Source organism: Myotis daubentonii, chromosome 10, assembly GCF_963259705.1.
Source record: "Myotis daubentonii chromosome 10, mMyoDau2.1, whole genome shotgun sequence".
Taxonomy (NCBI): domain Eukaryota; kingdom Metazoa; phylum Chordata; class Mammalia; order Chiroptera; family Vespertilionidae; genus Myotis; species Myotis daubentonii.
Genome location: NC_081849.1, coordinates 86,025,276 through 86,049,158, shown reverse-complemented (window position 1 = coordinate 86,049,158; position 23,883 = coordinate 86,025,276). Strand labels below are relative to the sequence as shown.

At 47.7% G+C, this 23,883-nt stretch overlaps 1 protein-coding gene and 1 long non-coding RNA gene across 2 annotated transcripts; one reads left to right on the top strand and one right to left on the bottom strand.

The window, feature by feature from the left end:
• Nucleotides 1–3,971: 3,971 nt before the first annotated feature.
• On the bottom strand, nt 3,972–14,558 carry LOC132211233 (histone H2A.V). Its single transcript, XM_059655984.1, has 5 exons — nt 14,407–14,558; nt 11,570–11,647; nt 9,381–9,494; nt 5,125–5,254; nt 3,972–4,299 (listed from the first exon to the last, which is right to left on the bottom strand). The coding sequence occupies exons 1-5, from the start codon at nt 14,407–14,409 to the stop codon at nt 4,238–4,240; spliced, it is 387 nt and encodes a 128-aa protein (XP_059511967.1). The 5' UTR covers nt 14,410–14,558; the 3' UTR covers nt 3,972–4,237.
• Nucleotides 14,559–14,590: 32 nt separating this feature from the next.
• LOC132211235 (uncharacterized) lies at nt 14,591–23,408 on the top strand. The gene is made up of 4 exons (XR_009447444.1): nt 14,591–15,104; nt 17,518–17,556; nt 22,666–22,880; nt 23,290–23,408. It is a non-coding gene; the product is annotated as an uncharacterized LOC132211235 (long non-coding RNA).
• The last annotated feature ends 475 nt before the right edge of the window (nt 23,409–23,883 follow it).

Genomic DNA, 23,883 nt, shown 5'->3' with positions numbered 1-23,883 from the left:
TGTGCCCGCAACCAAGGTATATGCCCTTCACCGGAATTGAACCTGGGACCCTAGAGTCCACAGGCCACGGCTCTATCCACTGAGCCAAACCAGTTAGGGCCAGACGTTTTTTATTTTGATGAAGTCCCATTTGTTTATTTTATCCTTAATTTTCTTTGCCGTAGGACAGTGGTCAGCCAACTGTGGCCCCTTGAGTGTGGCTCTTCCACAAAATACCACGTGCGGGTGCGCACGTACAATGCAATTGAAACTTCGTGACCACACTTAAGGGGCCAAAAAGCCGCATGTGGCTCGTGAGCCACAGTTTGCCGACCACTGCCCTAGGAGATGTATTCGTAACATATTGCTAGGATAGATGTCTGAGATTTTGCTGCTTAGTTTCTCTAGGATTTTTATGATTTCACAACTTATATTTAAGTCTTTTATCCATTTTGAGTTTTTTTTCTGGTGTATGGTATAAGTTGGTGGTCTAGTTCCATTTTTTTTTGCATGTATCTGTCCAATTTTACCAACATTTATTGATGAGAATGTTTTGATTCCATTGTATGTTCTTGCCTCCTTTGTCGAATATTACTTGAGCCCTAGCCGGTTTGGTTCAGTGGACAGAGCGTTGGCCTGCAGACTGAAGAATCCATGCAGTCAAGGGCACGTACCTTGGTTTCAGGCTCCTCCCCAGCCTGGCCCTGGTTGGGGCTCATGTAGGAGACAACCAATCGATGTGTTTCTCTCACATCGGTATTTTTCTCTCTTTTCCACTCTCTAATAATCAATGGGAAGATATCATAGGGTGAGGATTTTAAATATATATATATATCAATTGAGTGTAATGACTTGGGCCAATTTCTAGGGTCTCTGTTCTCTTCCATTGACCTATACTAGTATGCCTGGTCTTATGCCAGTACCAGGCAGTTTTGATTATAGTGGCTTTTTAGTATAACTTGATATCTGGTATTGTGATCCCCCAATTCTGTCCTTTTTTTTTTTTTTTTAAATCCTCACCCAATATTTTTTCATTGATTTTTAGGGAGAGCAGGAGAGAGAGGGAAAGACAGAGAGAAACATCAATGTGAGAAACACAGACACATCGATTGGTTGCCTCCTGCAGGAGCCCTGACCAGAGCCTGGGTCAGGGAGAAGCCTGCAACCACGGTGCATGCCCTTGACAGGAATCAAACCCAGTCCGCAGGCCGATGCTCTATCCACTGCACCAAACTGGCTTGGGCTCATTGAGGTTTTGTATTGTTTTTTAGTCTCTATATCATTTATTTCTGCTCTAATCTTTATTATTTCCTTCCTTCTACTTACTCTGGGCTTGTTTTTTTAAAATATATTTTTTATTGACTTTTTACAGAGAGGAAGGGAGAGCGATAGAGTTAGAAACATGGATGAGAGAGAAACATCGATCAGCCGCCTCCTGCACATCTCCTACTGGGGATGTGCCCACAACCCAGGTACATGCCCCTCACCGGAATCGAACCCGGGACCTCTCAGTCTGCAGGCCGACGCTCTATCCACTGAGCCACACCGGTTTCGGCTCTGGGCTTTTCTTATTCTCTATTTAAGTTGTAGTGTTAGTTTATTATCAATTTTTCTTGTTTTTTGAGGTAGGCCTGTAGTACTATGAACTTCCCTCTCAAAACTGCTTTTGCTGTGTCCCGGAGATTTTGGGTTATGTGTTAATTTTCACTTGTTTCTAGGGAGTTTTTGATTTATCTGATCACATTGGTAACCCATTCGTTGTTTAATAACATGCTATTTAGCCTCCATGTCAGCGGTTCTCAACCTGTGGGTCATGACCCATTTGGGGATCGAACGACTCTTTCAGAGGGGTTGTCTAAGACCATCAGAAAACACATATATAAGCCGAAACCGGTTTGGCTCAGTGGATAGAGCGTCGGCCTGCGGACTGAAAGGTCCCCGGTTCGATTCCGGTCAAGGGCATGTACCTCGGTTGCGGGCACATCCCCAGTGGGAGATGTGCAGGAGGCAGCTGACCGATGTTTCTCTCTCATCGATGTTTCTGACTCTCTATCTCTCTCCCTTCCTCTCTGTAAAAAATCAATAAAAATATATTAAAAAAAAAAGAAAACACATATATAATTACATATTGTTTTTGTGATTAATCACTATGCTTTAATTATGTTCAATGTGTAACAATGAAATTGGGGGTCACCACAACATGAGGAACTGCATTAAAGGGTCGCGGCATCAGGAAGGTTGGGAACCACTGCTCCATGTGTTTGAATGTTTTAGAGTGTTTTTACTGTAGTTGATTTCTAATTTCATTCCATTGTGATCTGTGAAGATCAAAAGAGGTGGGTCTTGCCCTAACTGGTTTGGCTCAATGGATAGAGCATCGGCCTGCGGACTGAAGGGTCCCAGGTTCGATTCCAGCCATACCTGGGTTTCAGGCTTGATCCCCAGTAGGGGGTGTGCAGGCAGCAGCCAATCAATGATTCTCATCATTGATGTTTCTATCTCTCTCCCCTTCTCCCTTCCTCTCTAAAATCAATTAAAAAAAAAAAAAAGAGGTGGGTCTCTTGTAGACAGTATATAATTGGGTCATGTTTTTGCATCCACTCAACTACCCTATGTTTTTTGTTTGAGACTTCCAGGCCGAAAATACTTTCTGAAGTACCACTAACTGGTACATTAATTTAAAATTCACAAGTTACTTAGAAACTGAAAAATAATTTTAAAAATGAACAATTTAGAGGGGGCGGGCAGGGGGACTCTTTCCCTCTCCCCACATTGGAGTCTATACTTGTTCTTCAATAAATCTCCATCTTTGCTATAAAAAAAAAATAATAATAAAAAAATAAAAATAAAAATAAAAATGAACAATTTACTGAATGTTACTGTATCAATAAAAGACCACTAAAAATTTGAATTTTAAGCCCAAAGCAGAAAACTCGGATAAATTTACCTTCAAACTGAGGTCAGAGTGTGGGCTCTGACGTGAGGCAGTCTAGGTTTGTATCCCAGCTCTGCCGTTTCTATCTACTAAACCAGTGTTTTCTGGCAAACCATTTAACTTCTGTGGGCCTCAGGTTCCAAATATTTAAAGTGGGGGTAATAAAGTTTCTGGGTCAGTAAAGAACTTAGCACAGGGCCTGCCATACAGTAAATCAAATAGTCCCGCTGTCTGAGTTCAACAATTTTAAGTGCACGTTTTCATATTTTTTTTTTAAATATATTTTATTGATTTTTTACAGAGAGGAAGGGAGAGAGATAAAAAGCCAGAAACATCGATGAGAGAGAATCATCGATCAGCTGCCTCCTGCACATCTCCCACTGGGGAAGTGCCCACAACCCAGGTACATGCCCTTGACCGGAATCGAACCCGGGACCTTCCAGTCCGCAGGCCGACGCTCTATCCACTGGGACCTTCCAGTCCGCAGGCCGACGCTCTATTCACTGAGCCAAACCGGTTTCGGCACGTTTTCATATTCTAACATTTCTGAAACTGGTATGCATCTCATTATCAATGGCATATCATGGTGAATGGGCAGTTTTTCTTTCTTTGGGAATATGTAAAAATAGTGCACACTAGAAATGGATAGCATCTAAGACTCAAAATAATATGGTATCAATTATGGTAAAGCTATATTCCCAGATTCTATTTTAAGATTATTTGGAATATAGAAAAAAAAGATTCTGGCCCTGTCCACTTTGGCTCTGGATAGAGCGTCGGCCTGTGGACTGAAGGGTCCCAGGTTCAATTCCAGTCAAGGACATGTACCTTGGTTGCGGGCACATCCCCAGTAGGGGGTGTGCAGGAGGCAGCTCATCAATGTTTCCTCTCATCAATGTTTCTAACTCTCTATCCCTCTCCCTTCCTCTCTGTAAAAAAAATCAATAAAATATATATTTTTTAAAAAAATGATTCTGAATATATAACCAATTAAAAAATTAAAAATTTCATATGAGTAAAATATTTCCAACACATCACAGAACAGATTTGAGACAAGTTATTTTTGTAAAAAATGGTTTATCAATTCCATTTTTGTATAAAATACATGGGAGAAATCCAGCCAATCAATACACAACTGTTGCCACGTGAAAAGATACTTTTATCAAACTTTGAGACTAAGAACGTACAAATGCTTCTCTTACCATGTCTACAGTAATTGTCTACGCTGCTCCATTTAATTTCTTAAAATTCCATATATCCCCAATATTTCTTCTGTCCTAGTTACAGTACAATGACAGGGAGCAAGAGAGTTAAAATAATTCTCTAAGCAGTTTTCTGCTGACCCTTCTTTCCAATCAGAGACTTATGGATGTGAGGGATCACACCTAAAATGAAATTAAAAACAAATTAAACATTAAGCTAGCTGTATCTAACAACTTCAGTGCCTCAAACCAAAAAGAGCAATTATACAAAGAGTGAAATTTACTTAAGTCCTCTCTTATATCTGATCCTATTTATGGCCTGGCCTGCGAGATCGGGCTAAAACCGGCTCTCCAACATCCCCCAAGAGGTCCTGGATTGCGAGAGGGCATAGGTCAGACCAAGGGACTCCACTCATGCACAGTCGGGGCTGGGGAGGGATGCTGGAGGTTGGTCAGCTACGGAGGGACCGAGGGAGGGCTCCAGGGCGTGTCGGGCCCATCTAGCTCAGTCCTAATCAGCCGGACCCCAGCAGCAAGCTAACCTATCAGTTGGAGCATCTGCTCCCTGGTGGTCAGTGCATGTCATAGTAACTGGCTGACCAGTTGACTGTCTGCCCCCTGGTGGTCAGTGCACATCATAGTGTACCATTGAGTGGCCTTAGCATATCATTAGCATATTATGCTTTGATTGGTTGAACAGGCGATGGACGACCAACCATTAGCATATTAGGCTTTTATTATATGCGATACCAAGGGGGGCCCCACTTCAAGGTCCAGGAACTCCTCTAAGACTGTATGTATAAAATGATGTGATTCTATGTGCTTTTGGGGAGAAGAATAACCACAGCTTTCAAGAGGTTCTCCAAAGATGACCCCAAAAGGGTTAAGGGACACCAACTTACACCTCACCTTCACCGACACTGACTCACCCGATTACCTCATATAGAATGTACACTTCTAATTAGAAAGGCCAATAGCAATCTCCTCTGAAGAGGTGACAATACATACCGCCCCCAGCGATGGTAGCCTTGATAAGCGAGTCCAGCTCCTCATCCCCCCGGATGGCGAGCTGCAGGTGGCGGGGAGTGATGCGCTTTACCTTGAGGTCCTTGGAAGCATTGCCCGCCAGCTCCAGCACCTGCAAGCACCAGCGGGACAGCACGTCAGACAAGGGGGTGTGCTGAAGGGTCCGGGGTGGACTTGCATTAATAGCTCAAAGGTCGCCGAAACCGGTTTGGCTCAGTGGATAGAGCGTCAGCCTGCGGACTGGGAGGTCCCGGGTTCGATTCCGGTCGGGGGCATGTGCCTGGGTTGCGGGCACATCCCTGATGGGGGATGTGCAGGAGGCAGCTGATCGATGTTTCTCTCTCATCGATGTTTCTAACTCTCTATCTCTCTCCCTTCCTCTCTGTGAAAAATCAATAAAATATATTTAAAAAAAAAAAAAAAATAGCTCAAAGGTCACTATAGCGTTGGCACATCACACACAGAATATCAGAAACAAAGAGCACATTTTTCTTTTTCACATTTTTTAATGAACTCTGGATATCTATAATGCTCCTCCAACAACGGATTTGGCATTGGACAGGAATATAAACATACAAACAAGTCCCATCCAATATATTTGAAAACAATCATATCCTTGAGAACAGACTGTCTTCCATGAGTACCCCTGGAGGAGAGGTCATAGGAATGTTCAACAACTCCGAAATTCATTCCTTTTCATATTTTTATAATGCCTTCAGAGAGCTCTCCTTATTTCACTTGGCCTTTTAACACAGAGTGTACCGCTCAGGAGTTTTCTCGTGTTTCGCGCGCCATCCGTTATGGACCTTAGATGTCAACACACTGTCTTGTCCACTGTGGGGCGTGGTTACAGTGTCTTGGCCAGGTTCAAGCCTAGGAGTAATGAAAGGACAGGGTCCTCTCACTGCCACATGCGAGTCCCAGCTGGAGGGCAGGCCCTCACAGCACAGTCATAGCCAACGGCTGTGGTTGTAAGCTTGAACCTATGGTCCGAACACGTGGCCCACGTGGCTTTGTACACCCCAAAGGTTGTCAGGTGACATGAAGCAGCATGAACTCCGTGTGTTCCAGCGAGTGAAAGAAAAAATTTCCTACGAGAACCTGCAGAGTTTGTGCCACCCATGGAAAAAGGAGCGAATCTAGATACTTATGTAAATTTTGTTTGGTCCCTCTTCATAGAGGAAAATGTTTTACGCAGTACCATACGTTAAAAAAGTATTGGGAACTTTAATTGTTTAATTGTTTTTGTAAATAAAAATGTTATAATTATTGAAAAACAACACCTAAAGTGCATTATGATCTGTAGTTATGATGATTTAAGTAACGTGCAGTTTGCCCAAAAACGCGGTCCCTGGCCTATGTCTAGAGATTTCTATGGGTACGCAATGTGTTAATATTCATTTTCTACAAGAGCACTAGAGCCTTCAGCAAAAAGCTATTTCTGTAGAAAAAAGTAAGGCCAAGGGATGTTTCTCCTCGGCCACGGTTCTAAGTGTGGACGGACATCTGGAAAACCATGGTCTATTTTCGTATAACCTTTAACGGCTAGAACTTATTTCCTAGCACTTGTAGAAAAGATTAAAAATATAATTCAAAAAATTTTCATCACCCTGGCTGGTGTGTTCAATGGTTAGTGACAGCCCAAGGACCAATGTTTTCTCTCTCTCACCCTCCACGCTCTCTAAAATTGAATGGAAAAATGAATGGATTTTTAAGAAGTTATTTTTATTCAGAGTTTTTAACATCACTGGGTCCTATTATACTAGTATGTACACAATAAGCTAGAAGCCCTTTAAAGACCACACTGGCATTATAAACCCTTGGATAGACTACAAAAATCATTCCACAGGCCCTCTGCACTTAGAGCGTAGGAAGACTTGTTGTACATCTGAAGTAACTGGCATGCTTTAAAATCTACCAGAATCCCACCTCATTTTCCTTGGGACTCTGGTCTGGCACCTCTATCTTTACTATTATTTTTTTAAATATATTTTTATTGATTTGAGAGAGGAAGGGAAAGGGAGAAACATCAGTGATGAGAATCACTGATCAGCTGCCCCCTAATGGGGATCGAGCCTGCAACCCAGGCATTTGCCCTTGACTACAATCGAGTCCAGGGCCCTTGTTCGAAGGCTGATGCTCTATCCACTGAGCCAGACCAGCCAGAGCTAATTTTATTGATTTTTAGAGAGAAAGGAAGGGAGAGGGAGAAAGAGAAACACTGATGTGAGGCAGAACTTTGATGGGCTACTTCCTGCATATGCTCCCTTACTGGGGATTGAACCCAAAACCTGGGAATGTGCCCTGACCAGAAATCGAACCGGTGACCTTGGTGTATCGGGATGATGCTCTAGCCAACTGAGCTACCTGACCAGGGCCACTGGTCATTTCATCTTAAATGGACAACGGGACACAAATGACCTGGGTAAGGTTAGTGAAAAGACAGCAAAGACAACATATAGGTTGAACCTAAATCTTTCTCAAGTAAAAACCACTGTCTGTTTCTACTAGGTGGGCTACCTCTAGCACTTGGCTAGCTTGGGATACAGCTCATGGAATTTCACAACACATTTTCCTTAGGAGGAGCTCGGACGGAGGAAGTGGTGGCCCATGACCCAGTAAATAAGAACTCTTGCCCCGCCATAGCCCGTGTGGCTCAAATTGGTTGGGCACCGAAAGGTTGCTGTTGTGATTCCTGATGGGGGCAGATGCCTGGGTTTTGGGCTCCATCCAGGTACGGGGTGTGCAGGAGCAGGCGATTGATGATCTGCTCGCACACCAATATTTCTCTCTCTCTAAAAATCAGTTTCTAAAAAATTCCTGGGCAGAGACCCATTTGGCTCAGTGGATGGAGCGTCGGCGTGCGGACTGAGGGGTCCCGGGTTCGATTCCAGTCAGGGGCATGTGCCTTGGTTGCGGGCACATCCCCAGTGGGGGGTGTGCAGGAGGCAGCTGATCGATGTTTCTCTCTCATCGATGTTTCTAACTCTCTGTCTCTCTCCCTTCCTCTCTGTGAAAAATCAATAAAATATATTTTTAAAAAAAAATTCCTGGTCAGGGCACATATTTGGGTTGCATGCTCCATCCCCAGTCGGAGGTGTGCAAGAGGCAACCAATCAGATGTTCCTCTCTCATTAATGTTTCTATCTCTCTCCCTCTCCCTTTTTCCCTCAAAAAAAAAAACAGCCCTAACCGGTTTGGTTCAGTAGATAGAGCATCGGCCTGCAGACTAAAAGATCCCAGGTTCAATTCCGGTCAAGGGTATGTACCTGGGTGGCAGGCACATACCCAGTAGGAGGTGTGCAGAAGGCAGCTGATTGACGTTTCTCTCTCATCGATGTTTCTAACTCTCTATCCCTATCCCTTCCTCTTTGTAAAAAATCAATATATTAAAAAAAATCAATAAAGACATTAAAACACCACCACCACAAAAAACAAATCTTGCCCAAGTAACTTTACCTTCCCGAAATGTGAAGCTAAGCACATTATAGCATATTATGCAGACAATCATGCAGAGAACCAGAATGATTGTCTTTTATCAAACTTCACATTATATTTGTGATTTTTATTTTATTTTTTTAAATATATTTTATTGATTTTTTTACAGAGAGGAAGGGAGAGAGATAGAGAGTTAGAAACATCAATCAGCTGCCTCCTGCACACCCCCTACTGGGGATGTGCCCGCATCCAAGGTACATGCCCTTGACCGGAATCGAACCTGGGACCCTTGAGTCCGCAGGCTGACGCTCTATCCACTGAGCCAAACCGGTTAGGGCTATATTTGTGATTTTTAAAAATTATCACACTGGCAAACCTTTCCCCCACCCCAAATTTCTTAAAAAAGAGATTATGCTGTAACTTCTCCTGATTATATACTTACTTCAGAGTTCACTAACAGTATAGTATTTAAATTCCTTTGGCAGTCACTTAAAAATATGGATGGATGACCCTTGCTTAATTTTGAGAACGAGTAAACCAAGGTTCTCTTTGACACTGCTGCTGGGTAACGGGCCAAGTAAGACATTTAAAACTGCTGCCAGCAGGGAGCACGCAGGAGGCAGCAGGTTGATGTTTCCATCTTTCTCCCTCTCCCTACCTCTCTCTCTAAAATCAATAAAAACATGTTTAAAAAAAGAGAGAGACCAACAAGCAGATGTGTCTTTTTTTGTTTTAAACTCCTATTTCCAGCCTCTTCTGGCTCGTACTTTTGCACTTCCGTGTCTAACCCCCCGACACACCTCAGCAGTGAGGTACTCCAGGATCGCGGCGCTGTACACGGCCGCGGTGGCGCCGACCCGTCCGTGGCTTGTGGTGCGAGTCTTCAAATGTCTGTGGATGCGGCCCACGGGGAACTGAAAGAGACACCGTCTGAATGGAGGCACCGAGGAGCCTTCGCACACCACGGAGCGTAATCAGAGGCAAACAATGAGGGAAGCAGGAGTTAAACAATTTCATTACCCACATTAGAAGCCAAACTTATTTGGCAATTAACAGTCTAGGGCCGGTGTGTTGTATCCTAGTATTTAGCCCCAAATCTTCATGCCTGCTTTTACCCTCCTGAGAAGAGAATCTGTTAAAAGAACACAAACCACCACAGGGTTTATAATAGTTTCTGCATCATACGGAAGGTCATCGTAACATAAAGAGAAACTGCTCTGCAGGCATCAACTGCACATTCCATGTGGCCTCATCATCACATTCATGTCTCGTTAATTCCTTCACCTAGCAGCCTCACGCAACACGTTCCTTCAGCCTCAACTCCATTCTGTTTCAAGAGGTGACCTGACAAAAACCAACACCATATGCTAACACACTGTATTAAATATGTAAGGTCTTAATCTACATGGGTTTGAGCAGAAACTAATAAAGTATTCTCTAAAGCACCATTCTTTCATTGTTTACACCCTCAATCCCAAAATACCCTACTCCCCCTGATCTGCACCCTGGACTGTCCTCTACCAATGTGTTAGGGATCCTCCTTACCCTGTCCCTGGCCCCACCATTCCAACAGCTTCCTCTCCACAGGCTCCTTTCCTTCTGCGCACTTCGCTCAAAACCTCTCCACGTGTCTAAATCAAGTGCTCCCATTACAGCCTAGATACCTGCTTGCGGAAGGCAAAATTTAAAAGCAAATCCTGAAACCCTTTCTTTCTTGTTACCTATTTTCTCCCAAACGTTAGTACCATTCTGGAAGACGAGGGGTAACATTGTAATGACCAAATGTATTAGCCGCCTCTAGATGGCAACCTTAAGGAGAAAAGGCATGATCTGGGAGGGGGTGGGGCTGGAACGGACTTCCCCATGCATCTCGGTGATCGGATTGTCCTGTGGCACAGAGTGAGACCTCAAAAACATCTTTTCTTGGATTGCAGATTACAGAGTTCTAATACTAACTCCAAACTCTGCTACTCCTCAGCCTTTTCTGTGTGTTTCTCAGGGGTTCACCACTACCCTTGTGTTCCTTTCCTATGCTCTACTTGGAAACTCATTTATAGCATGAACTACCAATTTTACAGAAATGATTTTAAATTTGTAATTCTTTCTATCACCTCACTTGGAAAGCTGGACTCAAAACCTATAATTTTTGGACATTTTCATGTGGATGTTTTGGTATAACTCCAAAATGACTCCACTTAAATTCTTAAATCTTATAACTACAAGCTCCTGTGTCCCTTAGTTCTAAGGCTTACAGAAACCTTTGACTTTCCTCTCAACACCATACCTCTCCTCCCACTTTTTGGGAGCACATGAATGACTCCTATTCCCATCCGTCCCACTTAATTCAAGTATGTATTCCCTTACTCCTAAAACCACTGCAATAGCCTCCACCTGTCTTCCATCTCCCACTTCAAATAAATTCTAATGGAAATTTACACAATGAATTAAAATATAGAATGTACCCATCAAGTGTAAGTTCCTGCACTACCATCTAGATCATGTCAGCCTCTTGTTCAAAAACTTTCAGTGGTTCACCACTGCCAAGAGGATAAAATCCAAACCTTACAGTTTGGCCTTCGAGCTTTCCTGTTTACAAACTGTCTCATATATACAGAATAATTCTTACTCATCCAGGAAATTTTTAGTCTGTGGATTAAAGGTGCAATTATTCAAATATCTGAAGTTTGGAAATATTTAGTATTTTGATACAATTTATAAAATAATCAGAAACATAGTTATAATCTAGAAACAATAGATTTTTAGAGAGAAAATTCACCAAATTTATTTTAGACCTCTTCATAACTGTTCTCGTTTGGAAGAAGAGAATACAAATTAAAAGATAATTGCTTTATGATTTAAATTTTGACCAATTAATCTCATTATTAAAGGTCAGTAGTAGTATATTTTTGTAATTAATGAACTTCTATGGGTCGTGAAATTGCAGCAGTAAGGAATTTAATAATGAATTACAATATCGTGGATACGTTACCTGTAGCCCAGCCCTCTGCGAGCGAGACACTGCCTTCGCCTTGGCCTTCCCACTGTCCTTACCAGCTTTGCCTCCAGCCTAAGTGAGAAAAGGCTCCGGGTGAAGATGCTATTGCAAAGTATTCAGGAAACGAAGTTTTTCTAATTTTATTTTAGTCAGCTAAAAAAATCTAGGGAATCTCCTTCCTCAATTTTATATAAATTAATAATGATGTAATTACACATACAATATACATAGCAATATACATATTTTATCACCACTTGCTAATTTATTTAAAACTAGAGGCCCGGTGCACAAAAATTTGTGCACTGGCGGGGGAAGTGGGGTGTGTGGGGGTGTCCCTCAGCCCCACTTGTGCCCTCTCACAGTCTGGGACCCCTCGGGAGATAACCACCTGCTGGCTTAGGCCCGCTTCCTGGGTGGCAGATGGCAGGCCCGATCCCTCGGTGCCTGCCCCGCCTCCCCGGGTCGCGCACAGGGCAGGGCCAATCTGGGGGTTGGGGTGCCGCCCCGGGTCGGGTCGCACACGGGACGCCTGCCACCCGGGTCACAGATAGCAGGCCCAGATGGCAGCAGGGCAGGCGGGATGGTGCTGTCCCGTCCCACCGCCCCGGATCGCAAATAGCAGGCCCAGATGGCAGCGGGGCAGGTGGGATGGTGCTGTCCCACCCTGCCTGCAGTAGGCAAATTAGCCGCCATCTTTGTTGGCGGTTAATTTGCAAATCGTGCTGATTAGCCTGTGGGAGGCATAGTGAAGGTACAGTCAATTAGCATGTTTGTCTATTATCAGATAGGATGAGGTCAAATGTTACTTATTTAACTGAAATTGCTAAAAATTTGAACATATTCTTAAAATTTCAGACTGAAGAATCTTCATGTCAACATATAATTTCCACAAGAACATTCAGAACTTAGCTCTTCTAGGAGTAAAGAAGAAACAAGTAAAAAAAAAAAAAATGGGAAAAAGAAAATTAAACATCCATGAATGGTGTGGCTTAGTGGGTTGGAGAATCTTACAGTACAGCCAAGGTGGCGGGTTTGAGTCCCGGGTCAGGGCACATACAAGAATCAACCGATGAGCCCTGCCAGCGTGGCTCCGCGGTTGAGCCCCGACCTGTGAACCAGGAGGTCAGGGTTCGATTCCCCGTCAGGCAAATGCAGGGTTGTGGGCTCAATGCCCAGTGGGGGGCGTGCAGGAGGCAGCCAACCCATGATTCTCTCTCATTATTGATGTTTCTCTCTCCCCTCTTTTCCTCTCTGAAATCAATAAAAATATATTTTAAAAAAATCAACTGATGAATGTATAAATAAGCGGAACAAATCAATGTGTCTTTGATATCAATTTTTATAAAATCACCTGTGTATAGTCCTCCTAAGTGCATGTCTCTGTTAATTTAATATTTATCTCTGAAAACCATATTTTTTTAAAAAGAGACTGTGACAAAAATTAGAAGCAGGAAAAGTCTAAGAATTAATTCATGTCGCTTCCTTACATTTAGTTTATTTCTTTTTAAAAAAATACATTTTATTGATTTTTTACAGAGAGGAAGGGAGAGGGACAGAGAGTTAGAAACATCGATGAGAGAGAAACATCGATCAGCTGCCTCCTGCACACCCCCCACTGGGGATGCCCCACAACCAAGGTACATGCCCTTGACGGGAATCGAACCCGGGACCCCCTAGTCGGCAGGCCGATGCTCTAGCCACTGGGCCAAACCGGTCAGGGCGTAGTTTTATTATTTCTGAGGTCAGATCAAGTAACACTATCTTCTCACCTACTCCTCCCAGAAGTCTGTGCCCCGGTATAAAACCTTTAGAAACCGCCCGGGCTGGTGTGGCTCAGTGGGCAGAGCGCCAGCCTGCGGACGGACCTGCAGCGGGGCGCGCAAGAGGCAGGGGTCCATGGTTCTCTCTCATCACGGATGTTTCTCTCTCTCCTCCCTTCCTCTCCGACATCAATAAAAATATATTAAACAAACAAAAAGGCCTCAGCGGGTGCGCGGGTCTAGGGTCCTCCCGTCTCTGAACGGTGAACGAGGAAGAACTAAAAGCCGCCACCCGCCCCCACGGCGGGCTCCCGCGTACCCGCCGCCCTCGCTGCCCGCCGCCGAGCCCCAGGGCACCTGCTTCTCCCTTTACGGAGGCAGATGCGGAACCGGCGCCAGAAACCCGCCGCCTCAGGGGCTGGTTCCGGGCGGGAGTCAGGGGCACCGGACACCCAGGAGCCCGGTCCGCGGCGTCCGCTCTGCGAACCGCCTGACCGTCGGCGACGCCGGGGAACGAACCGCGGCGCTGCGCCCTCTCCTCCTCCAACCGTAGGTGCTCCCGGTTCAGAGGGAGGCGGACGCCCGTCCCGGCGCGCCCCACAGGGGGTCCGACCCGCCACCTTGGGCGCACGGGACACCTCCCATCAACCGGCGACCCCGGATCGGACTCCGCTGGGCTCTGCACTCGGCAGGACGCCCGCACACTCACGGGCGCGGCTGACTTCCGCTCAAGTTTGAGATCCTACGGGCTAGGTGACAAGTCAGTGCCGCCGGTATTTATAGCCGCCGGAGGGACACCGGTGCACGGCGCTCCGATCGTGCGCGCGCGACCCCGGGAGCACCGGCCGGACCTGCGCCAAGCGCGCCCGCGTTAGGGCTTCGGCCCCGGGCCGCCAGGCCCTCCGATGAGCTGGGGACCCGCGCGTCCCCCGGAGCGCTGCGTCCCCGCAGCTCGGCCACCGCTTAGCACTCAGACGCGCTCGCCACCGGCGGAGGTGCTGCCGCCCACTCAGGCCGCCCGGCCTCGGTCCGCCCGCCTCCCGCCTGCCCCGCCGCCGCCCCCGCCCTCACCATAGTCTCGGCCGCTCCCGCCCTCGCTCCCGCCGAGCCGCCGCTGCTCCCGCAGCACCGAAGGCCGCCGCCGTCACCGCCGGAGCCCGGACAATAACCGGGGCCCGCCTCGCGCCGCCCCCACCAATGGCCGCTCGCCTTGCTAGTTTGAACCTCGGCGGCCGCCCAATCGCACGTCTCCTTCTAACCAGACCCCGCCTCCCGGCACCTCCTCCCTAACGGCTGTTTGTTTTTGCACACGGCACGTGGGGGCGGGGCCTCCAGCCTCCACTGGGACGTGCAAGTGCGAGAGTAGGGGCGGGGCCTCGCGCCGCTCTCCGCCTGTGTCCGCGGCAGAGCCTGACGAGCGGAGGGATGGACCAGTGAGGGTGGACGGTGGGCGGAGATTAGCGAATGAGAACACCGCCCGCCAGCCAGGGAGGCGGGCCTCGGGAAACCACAGCGGGATTAGCCAACGAGAAGCGACTGGACGGCGGCAGCGGTTTTCCCGCGCTTTCGCGGAGTCAGCTCTCGGTCTCTGAAGTTTGTGGAAGGGCGAGGCAGTGGGCGTCGCTTCTGCCCGCGGGGCTTAGGACTCCCGGGGCGTGTACGTGTTAGCAGGACTCGCGTCCCGGCGGACGCCGACCTCGGCATGCATGTCACAGGTCTCACCAGGGGGCGGGCCTGCCCCGTGTGAAGACCCTGTGACAGGAGGGAAGGTAACGACTGGAGGAGACGAGGGCCGCGTGAGGAAGGAGGCCGTGACCCGGAGGCGTGGGGGGAGCCGAAGGGGCCTGGACGTTAGCGGACTGGGCCCGCGCCTCCTCTCCTGTCTGAGCGACCTGCCGGGGCGGCCCCAGGAGCCTTTCCCGGTCACCGGAGGCAGACGCGCCGGGGGACTAATGGCGCAGGCCCCGCAGTGCCGTCGCCGCCCGCAGCTCTGCGCCGTTAGCCGCGGCCACTGCTCCTGGTCCGAGCCCCCACTTCCGTCCTCGACCCCCGCCCTGTGGACATGCAGCTCTCAGCGTGTTTTCCGTGACCTCGTGGGCTCCGCACAAGATCCAAATCCTCGGAGGGCGTGCATTTCCTGGCCCTGCCCCCGCGTGCTTCGGGGCACTCGGCTCGGCCTGCGCTGGAAACGGCCCCATTGCAGCCTCTCGCCTGCTGATGCTCACCCTTCAGGTGCCAGCGAAGACGTCCTCCCGCCTCCCGACACCCTCACCTGGACGGGGTGCCGCCCGGGACCTGCCACCTCTGCTCTCGGTGCCCGGGTTGCATTGGCTTCCCTCACACGGAGCCGCTGTTAGGCCGCTACCCTGGGCTTGGGACAGTGCCAGGCTCCATGAGTCACTGGGCAAAGGAAGGGAAACAAGGACGCTTTTTAAAGCCACTGAGACAGTCACTTGGTGGGAAGGCTTGAGCTTGCATACAGACTCCTTCACTCACTAGTGCTGTGACCTGGACCAGCTAGTTCATATCATCAGGCCCGTTGTGTCCTAGGAAAACTGGAAACTACAAAGTTACGGTAATCAAGGTAGTGTACTGGGCCCCAGCCAGTATGGCTCAGTGGATAGAGCGACAGCCTGCGGACTGAAGGGTCCCGGGTTCCATTTGGGTCAAGGGCACATGCCGGGGTTGCAGGCTCGATCCCAGTGTGGGGCGTGCAGGAGGCAGCCAATCGATGATTCTCTCTCATCATTGTTGTTTCTATCTCCCTCTCCCTTCCTCTATGAAATTAATAAAAATATTTTTTTTTCAAAAAACTTAAGGAAAAAAAGATAGTGTACTGGATAAGGATAGACATAGGCACTGCACCAAGCATAAAATAATTCATGAGGGAATGGTAACTTCTTAACAGGAAACTCATTGTCTCCACTCTCCACCCCTCAGCCTTCCTGTCATTGATTGAGATTTCCAGGAAAATGTTAGGTGGAAATAAACTGGTTCTCATTACAGACAAAGTAGTCCCTTTACTGATTTCTATGTCCTGTTTAGAGATGGGAGAGTGCCGGAAGCCAGTCCATCCTTGCTGCTTGACACAGTCGCTGCAGGGAAGAAATATCGGCACAGCATATGTTTCAATGGACCTGGCATATATGGCATACTGTTCTTAATATGTTTGCTCACCTTCTTGGCACTATGTGTTTTAACCAAGGTCTCCTCTCTGAGAAAGGTTGAATCCCCAGGTAGGGATTTTCCCCTGAAGTTAGGGAGGGAATAAAACCCCTCAACTAAGTGCCAGGCGGGTAATTAATCACTTTAACTACAAACAATCACGCTTAAGCTACATAATCTTTACTCCCTGGAATGGAGATAAGAAATGCCCTAACCTTTGGAATAGAGATTGATGGGATTGAATCAACTGGTATAAATACAGATGTAACAAGACAACAGGACACAGAACCTAGACACAGAACCTAGAGACAGAAGAACTTCGCTGGAGAGAACATGGCAAAAGATCCTGAATAGAAACTGGCCACAGAACCTAGAGACAGAACCAAGCGAGAGAACCTGGCTGAAGAACCCGGCTACAGAACCTGGAGAACCTAGCCAGAGAACATGGACACAGAACCTGGCTGGAGATCCTAACCAGAACTTTGCTGGAGATCCTGAACAGAACTTGGCTGGAGATCCTGGCTAGGCTGCTGATCAACTGAACGTTGTCTCCGTGTCATTCCCTCTTTGCCGACTCCGTCCACACCTTTGGGGACCCCTGGACCTGCCGGGGTTGGACCCCAGCATCTGGCGCCCGAACAGGGACCCCAGGTAAGCCCCACTCTCGGGATGGATAGGACTCCACCGTAGGAAGAGGGTGGATAGTCTTCGCCGACTCTATCCTCACCTTTGGGGACCCCTGGACCTGCTGGGGTTGGACCCCAGCAGGAGAGTGTGTTGAATGATCATTGATCAGTAGTCTTTTCCCACAAATTGTACTTGGCCCAAAGGAGCTCCATTGCCCACAGTCAGACCCCTTTTCAGGGGGCAGCCTCCCTCCAATGATTGATGGATATTTTGCCTTAATTTGGGACAATGCTGAAGGGCCCTTCCAGCTGCAGATTTTTGTGGATGATTAACACTGCATCCCAGTTCAACTTCTGCCTCTACTTAATCCTGCTTCCTTTGTTTTCTCAGTCATGTTGCCAAGAGCATTCCACAGAAAACTTCTCGAAGGTAAATCCCCATGTAAAAGTCTGTTTCCTGGGAAATCTAACCTAAGACAATGACTTTTCTATACAATTATTTAATCAACTTTTAAAAAATTTTAAATTAATTTTAGAGAGGAAGGGAGAGAGAGAGAAACATCAATGATGAGAGAGAATCATGAATCAGATGCCTCCTGCACACCCCCAACTGGGGATTGAGCCAGCAACCTGGGCATGTGCAATGCTCAGGGAATCGAAATGTGACCTGGTTCATAGGTCAATGCTCAACCACTGAGCCACGCCAGCTGGGGCTATTTAATCAACTTTTGAGTGAGCAGTATATTCATATGTCCAAAATGTTAAAGGGACAAAGACCTTCCATTTAGAATAGCATCTAAAAGAATAAAATACTTGGGAGTAAATTTCACAAGATTTATCCTCTTTTTCTTTTTTGAAATTTTTTAAATTAAATCTTTATTGTTCAGATTATTACATTTGTTCCTCTTTTTCCCCCCCATAACTCCCCTCCTCCCAGTTCCCGCCCCACCCTCCAACCGCACTCCCCACCCACTGTCCTCATCCATAGGTGCAGGATTTTTGTCCAGTCTCTTCCCACATCTCCCGCACCCCTTTCCCCCCCAAGAATAGTCAGTCCATTCCCTTTCTATGTCCCTGATTCTATTATGATCACCAGATTATTTATTCACTTGATTCTTAGATTCACTTGTTGATAGATGCATATTTGTTGTTCATAATTTGTATCTTTACCTTTTTCTTCCTCTTCCTCTTAAAGGATACCTTTCAGCATTTCATATAATCCTGGTTTGGTGGTGATGAACTCCTTTAGCTTTTCCTTATCTGTGAAGCTCTTTATCTGACCTTCAGTTCTGAATGATAGCTTTGCTGGATAAAGTAATCTTGGTTGTAGGTTCTTGGTATTCATCACTTTGAATATTTCTTGCCATTTCCTTCTGGCCTGCAAAGTTTCTGTTGAGAAATCAGCTGACAGTCGTATGGGCATTCCCTTGTAGGTAACTGAGTTTCTTTCTCTTGCTGCTTTTAAGATTCTCTCTTTGTCTTTTGCTCTTGGCATTTTAATGATGATGTGTCTTGGTGTGGTCCTCTTTGGGCTCCTTTTGTTTGGGGTTCTCTGCGCTTCCTGGACCTGTAAGTCCATTTCTTTCACCAGGTGGGGGAAGTTTTCTGTCATTATTTCTTCAAATAGGTTTTCAATATCTTTCTCTCATCTTCTGGCACCCCTATAATTCTGATGTTGGTACGCTTGAAGCTGTCCCAGAGGCTCCTTACACCATCTTTGTATTTTCGGATTCTTTTTTCATTTTGCTTTTCTGGTTGGGTGTTTTTTGCTTCTTCGCATTTCAAATCTTTGACTTGATTCTTGCGCTCCTCTGGTCTGCTGTTGGGTGTCGGTATAGTATTCGTTCAGTCCGTGTATGCTTAATTTCTAGTTGGTTCTTTATCACAACATCGAGGGTCTCATTAGATTTCTTGAGGATCTCACTACATTTATCGGCGGTCTCACCAGTCTTTGCGAGGGCCTTACTAAGTTTATCGGCAGCTTCTAGACAGTTCTTGAGAGACCTTAAAAGTGTGGTTTTGAGCTCTATATCTTCCATTTCTGACATTTGCGTCCTGTTTGTCTCCACATTTTTTTTATCTTTTCTTGGTGCACCCCCTAGTGTTCTTTGTGCGAAGTCTTGTTGTAGTTAAGCCTTGATTGTCGGCATTACCGGGGGTGATTTGACCTCCAGGCTAACTGGCTATGAGAGTCAGCTGTGTCTGCAGTGGGAGAGCTTCTGTGCTGGATCTCTAGGGTGGTGCTAATCTAGCGTTTGCCTGAGGCTATCTGGCAAATGGCTCTGTGCAGGGCTTGGGCGGGGCGGGTCCCCAGGGATCTACAGGGCGGGCCGGAGTGAGCAGTTATGGCTGCTCTCAGTTCCGTCCCTAGGGGCTCTGCTTCTCAGAGTCCCAGCAACCGCTGCAAACCTCGGAGAGAAAGCTGCCTTCGAGTTCTGACCGAAGCCAGACAGTCCCGCTTCTCCCGTTTGAGTCTGGGTCCCCAGAGACTCGCCCAGATCTGGAGCTCAGAGTCTGAAACTCCCTCCCGATTGAAAACAACAACCGCGCCCTTGCCGCCAGCCTGCTCCGCACCCGCACTCCGCACCTGAGTATTTCACTTCAGCACTGCGCCTCCTCTGAGTCTGGGTATGATATTCTCTTTCCTCCTAGTTGTAGAATTTCCACTCAGCCAGCCTTCCTGTGGTTCTGGATGATGTCCGTTCTGTCCTTTAGTTATATCTCTGAAGTGGTTGTTCAAGGCAGCAATCTCCGGGGTTAACCTATGCCGCCATCTTGGTTTCCTCTTCTATCCTCTTTTTCTTAATGTGTTTTTATTGATTTCAGAGAGGGAGAGAAAGGGAGAGATAGAAACTGCCTCCTGCATGCTCAACACTGGGGACTGAGCCCAAAACCCTGGCATGTGCCCTGATGGAATCAAACCATGACCTCCTGGTTGATAGGTCAACGCTCACACCACTGAGCTGGGCAATACTCTCTTTTGTAATGTTTTAAAAATGGATTTAAAAATATTGATTTCAGAGAGAAGGGAGAGGAAGAGGATAGAAACATCCTATATAATAAAAGAGAAACATGCAACTTACCCGTCCCTCCACTATGCTCAAGCTACACCTACAAGCCAATCAGGAGTGAGTATGCAAATTAACCCAACTAAGATGGTGGTGGCCACGGAGCTGGAGTGAGCAGGAGGCTTGGGTTGTCCCCGGCAATGGAGGAAGCCAAGCTTCCTGCCTGCCCTGGCCGGTCCTGGGCTCCACTCAAGGCTACAAAGTTTCAGTTATAGAAGATAAATAAATCCCAGAAAAAAAAGGAGAGGCTGGGAGCTTGGGTCACCAGGGGGTGTGGCCAGCCTGAAAATGGCCATCAGACCCTCACCCAGACTGGCCAGGCACCCCAGTGGGGACCCCCACCCTGAAGGAGGTGGGGCCAGCCTGAAAACAGCCCTCAGCCCTTCACCCAGACTAGGCACCCCAGCAGGACCCCCACCCTGATCCAGAACACCCTTCAGGGAAAACCAGCTGGCCCCCACCTGTGCACCAGGCCTCTATCCTATATAATAAAAGGGTAATATGCAAATTGACCCTAACAGCAGAACGACTGGGAATGACTGGTCACTATGACACACATTGACCACCAGGGGCAGACGCTCAATGCAGGAGCTGCCCCCTGGTGGTCGGTGCACTCCCACAGGGGGAGCTCTGCTCAGCCACAAGCCAGGCTGATGGCTGCCAGCACAGCAGTGGTGGCGGGAGCCTCTCACACCTCCTCAGCAGCGCTAAGGATGTCCGACTGCAGCTTAGGCCTGCTCCCCGCTGGCAAGTGGACATCCTCCGAGGGCTCCAGGGCTGCTGGAGGGAGGTCTGACGGCCAGCTTGGGCCCAATCCCCTAGGGAGCGGGCCTAAGCCAGCAGGTGGACATCCACTGAGGGGTCCCAGACTGGGAGAGGGCTGAGGGACCCCCCTGAGTGCATAAATTTTTGTGCACCGGGCCTCTAGTCAATAATGAGAGAGAATCATTGATCTGCTGTTTCCTGCATGCCCCCTCCTGGGGATTGAACCCACAACCCAGGCATGTGCCCTGATCAAGAATCAAACCATGACTTCCTGGTTCATGGGTCAATGCTCAACCACTGAGCCACACCGGTAGGCAAGATTTATACTCTTAAAACTACTAAACATTGTTGGAAAAAACTAAAGATCTAGGAGAATCACAGCTTGCTGCTTTGTAGAAATTGACAAGACCATCCTAAAACTCATGTGGAAATGCAAGAGAACCAGAATAGCCAAAATAATCTTGAAAACTTATAAGTTGGCGGATGCACACTTTTTTTTAATATTTTATTGATGTTTTACAGAGAGGAAGGGAGAGGGGCAGAGAGTTAGAAACATTGATGAGAGAGAAACACTGATCCCCAGTGGGGGGCATGCAGGAGACAGCCAATCAATGATTCTCTCTCATCACTGATGTTTCTGTCTCTCTCTCCTTCCTCTCTGAAATCAATAAAAATATATTTTAAAAAAAAAGAAATTAAGAAGTGTGCATCTGCCCTGGCCAGTTTGTCTCAGTGGATGGAGCGTCGGCTTGCGGACTGAAGGGTCCCAGGTTCGATTCCGGTCAAGGGCATGTACCTGGGTTGTGGGCACATCCCCAGTAGGAGGTGTGCAGGAGGCAGCTGATCGATGTTTCTCTCTCATCAATGTTTCTAACTCTCTGTCTCTCTCCCTTCCTCTCTGTAAAAAAAACAATAAAATATATTTTAAAAAATTCAATAGAGAAATCACAATCTTTTGACAAGTGGTGCTGGAATTTCTCCTTAAAGAGAATTTGCTTCCCTTTATTTATTTATATAGAAAATGGATTGGCAGGAAATGCGTCAACATGCTGAAGTGTTCCCTCGGAAGCCTTCAAAGACCAAGTGGCAGTTACAGTGTAGAAACACCGCAGCAAAACCCCCAAGAATCTCCCCCACACTGTGTCTGTCCTGGAAACCTTTAGCTGACAACCGTCTGGGAGAGGTCAGCACTTGTATCCAAAACAGAGCTTGCTGTCCCCATCAGAAAGGTCCGGGTCAGGCCGAAACCGGTTTGGCTCAGTGGATAGAGCATCGGCCTGCGGACTGAGAGGTCCCGGGTTCGATTCTGGTCAAGGGCATGTACCTGGGTTGCGGGCACATCCCCAGTGGGGGATGTGCAGGAGGCAGCTGATCGATGTTTCTCTCTCATCGATGTTTCTAACTCTATCTCTCTCCCTTCCTCTCTGTGAAAAATCAATAAAATATATTTAAAAGAAAAAAAGAAAGAAAGGTACAGGTCAGATGAGGGGCAGACAGATGAGATCCCGCTGTCGTGATGACTCACTGGCCTGAGCGATATCGCCAGCTGGGTTTTCCTCGCCGGAAAATTGGCAGCTGCTGGACTAGAACATTCCACATTGCTGACAACAGTTCTCCTTCCCTCCAAAGACTGGTTTCTGCCCTTCTTCCTGAGAACCTCACATGCTTTCTCCTTTTTTCCCTTTTTCTTTTATATTATTTACTAGAGGCCCGATGCATGAAATTCGTGCAAGAGTAGACCTTCCTTTCCCCGGCTGCCGGGACTGGCTTCCCTCTGGCACCCAGGACCCCGGCTTCCCTCCAGCTGTCAGCAGGCACCCGGGACCCAGGCTTCCCTTGCAGCCCCAAGTTCGTCTGGAAGGTCTTCTGGAACGAAGTCCAGTCTAATTAGCATATTATGCTTTTATTATAGATACTAAAGGTGGGGACCCTGCCTTTAAGTTCTGAACTACACATTACAAGGGACACAATATCCTATATAATAAAAGCCTAGGTGACGTCACGCACATCACAAGGTGGCCACCCTCACATCGTCACAAGATGGCCGGCAGGGGAGGGCAGTTGGGGGTGACCAGGTCAGCAGGGGAGCGATCAGGCCAGTAGGGGAGTGGTTAGGGGGCAATCAGGCAGGCACGCAGTCAAGCGGTTAGGAGCCAGCAGTCCCGGATAGTGAGAGGGATGTCTGACAGATGGTTTAGGCCCAAGGGATCGAAGATTGGAGAGGGTGCAGGCTGGGCTGAGGAACACTCCGCCCCCATGCATGAATTTCATTCACTGGGCCTCTAGTCTATATATATATAAAAGGTTAATATGCTGTGTCCCTCCGACAGTTTGACCAGTCGCTATGACGTGTACTGATCCCCAGGGGGCAGATGCTCAACACAGGAGCTGCCGTGATGCGCACTGGCCATTTACAAAAAAATGGCACCATGGACCTGGCACCGACAAAGCAACACTTGACTTCCCCCAAGTGGGACACAGGCTCCACCACCACCCTGGAGCAAACACCCCACCAAATTGCAGCCAATGCTGCCGCGACCCCATGGCGCAAAATGCGGCCCACAGCCCAGCCCGGAAATGGTGGCTGTGGGCGCTGGGTAATGGCGTCATGTAGCAATGCCCGGCTTCCTCTCCCTAGCAACAGGCCATTTAACAAGAAACGGCACTATGGACCTGGTGCCCACAAAGCAACTTTGGCTTTCGCCAAGTGGGACACAGGCCCCCCCCCCCGCCCCGAGTGACACCCCACCAAATAGCAGCCAATGCTGCCGACCCCATGGCGCAAAATGCGGCCCACAGCCCAGCCCAGAAATGGTGGCTGTGGGCGCTGGGTAATGACGTCACATAGCAACGCCCAGCTTCCTCTCTCTAGCGACTAGCCTCCTGGCAGCTTCTTCAGCCCAGTAACACAGCTTGCTTTATAA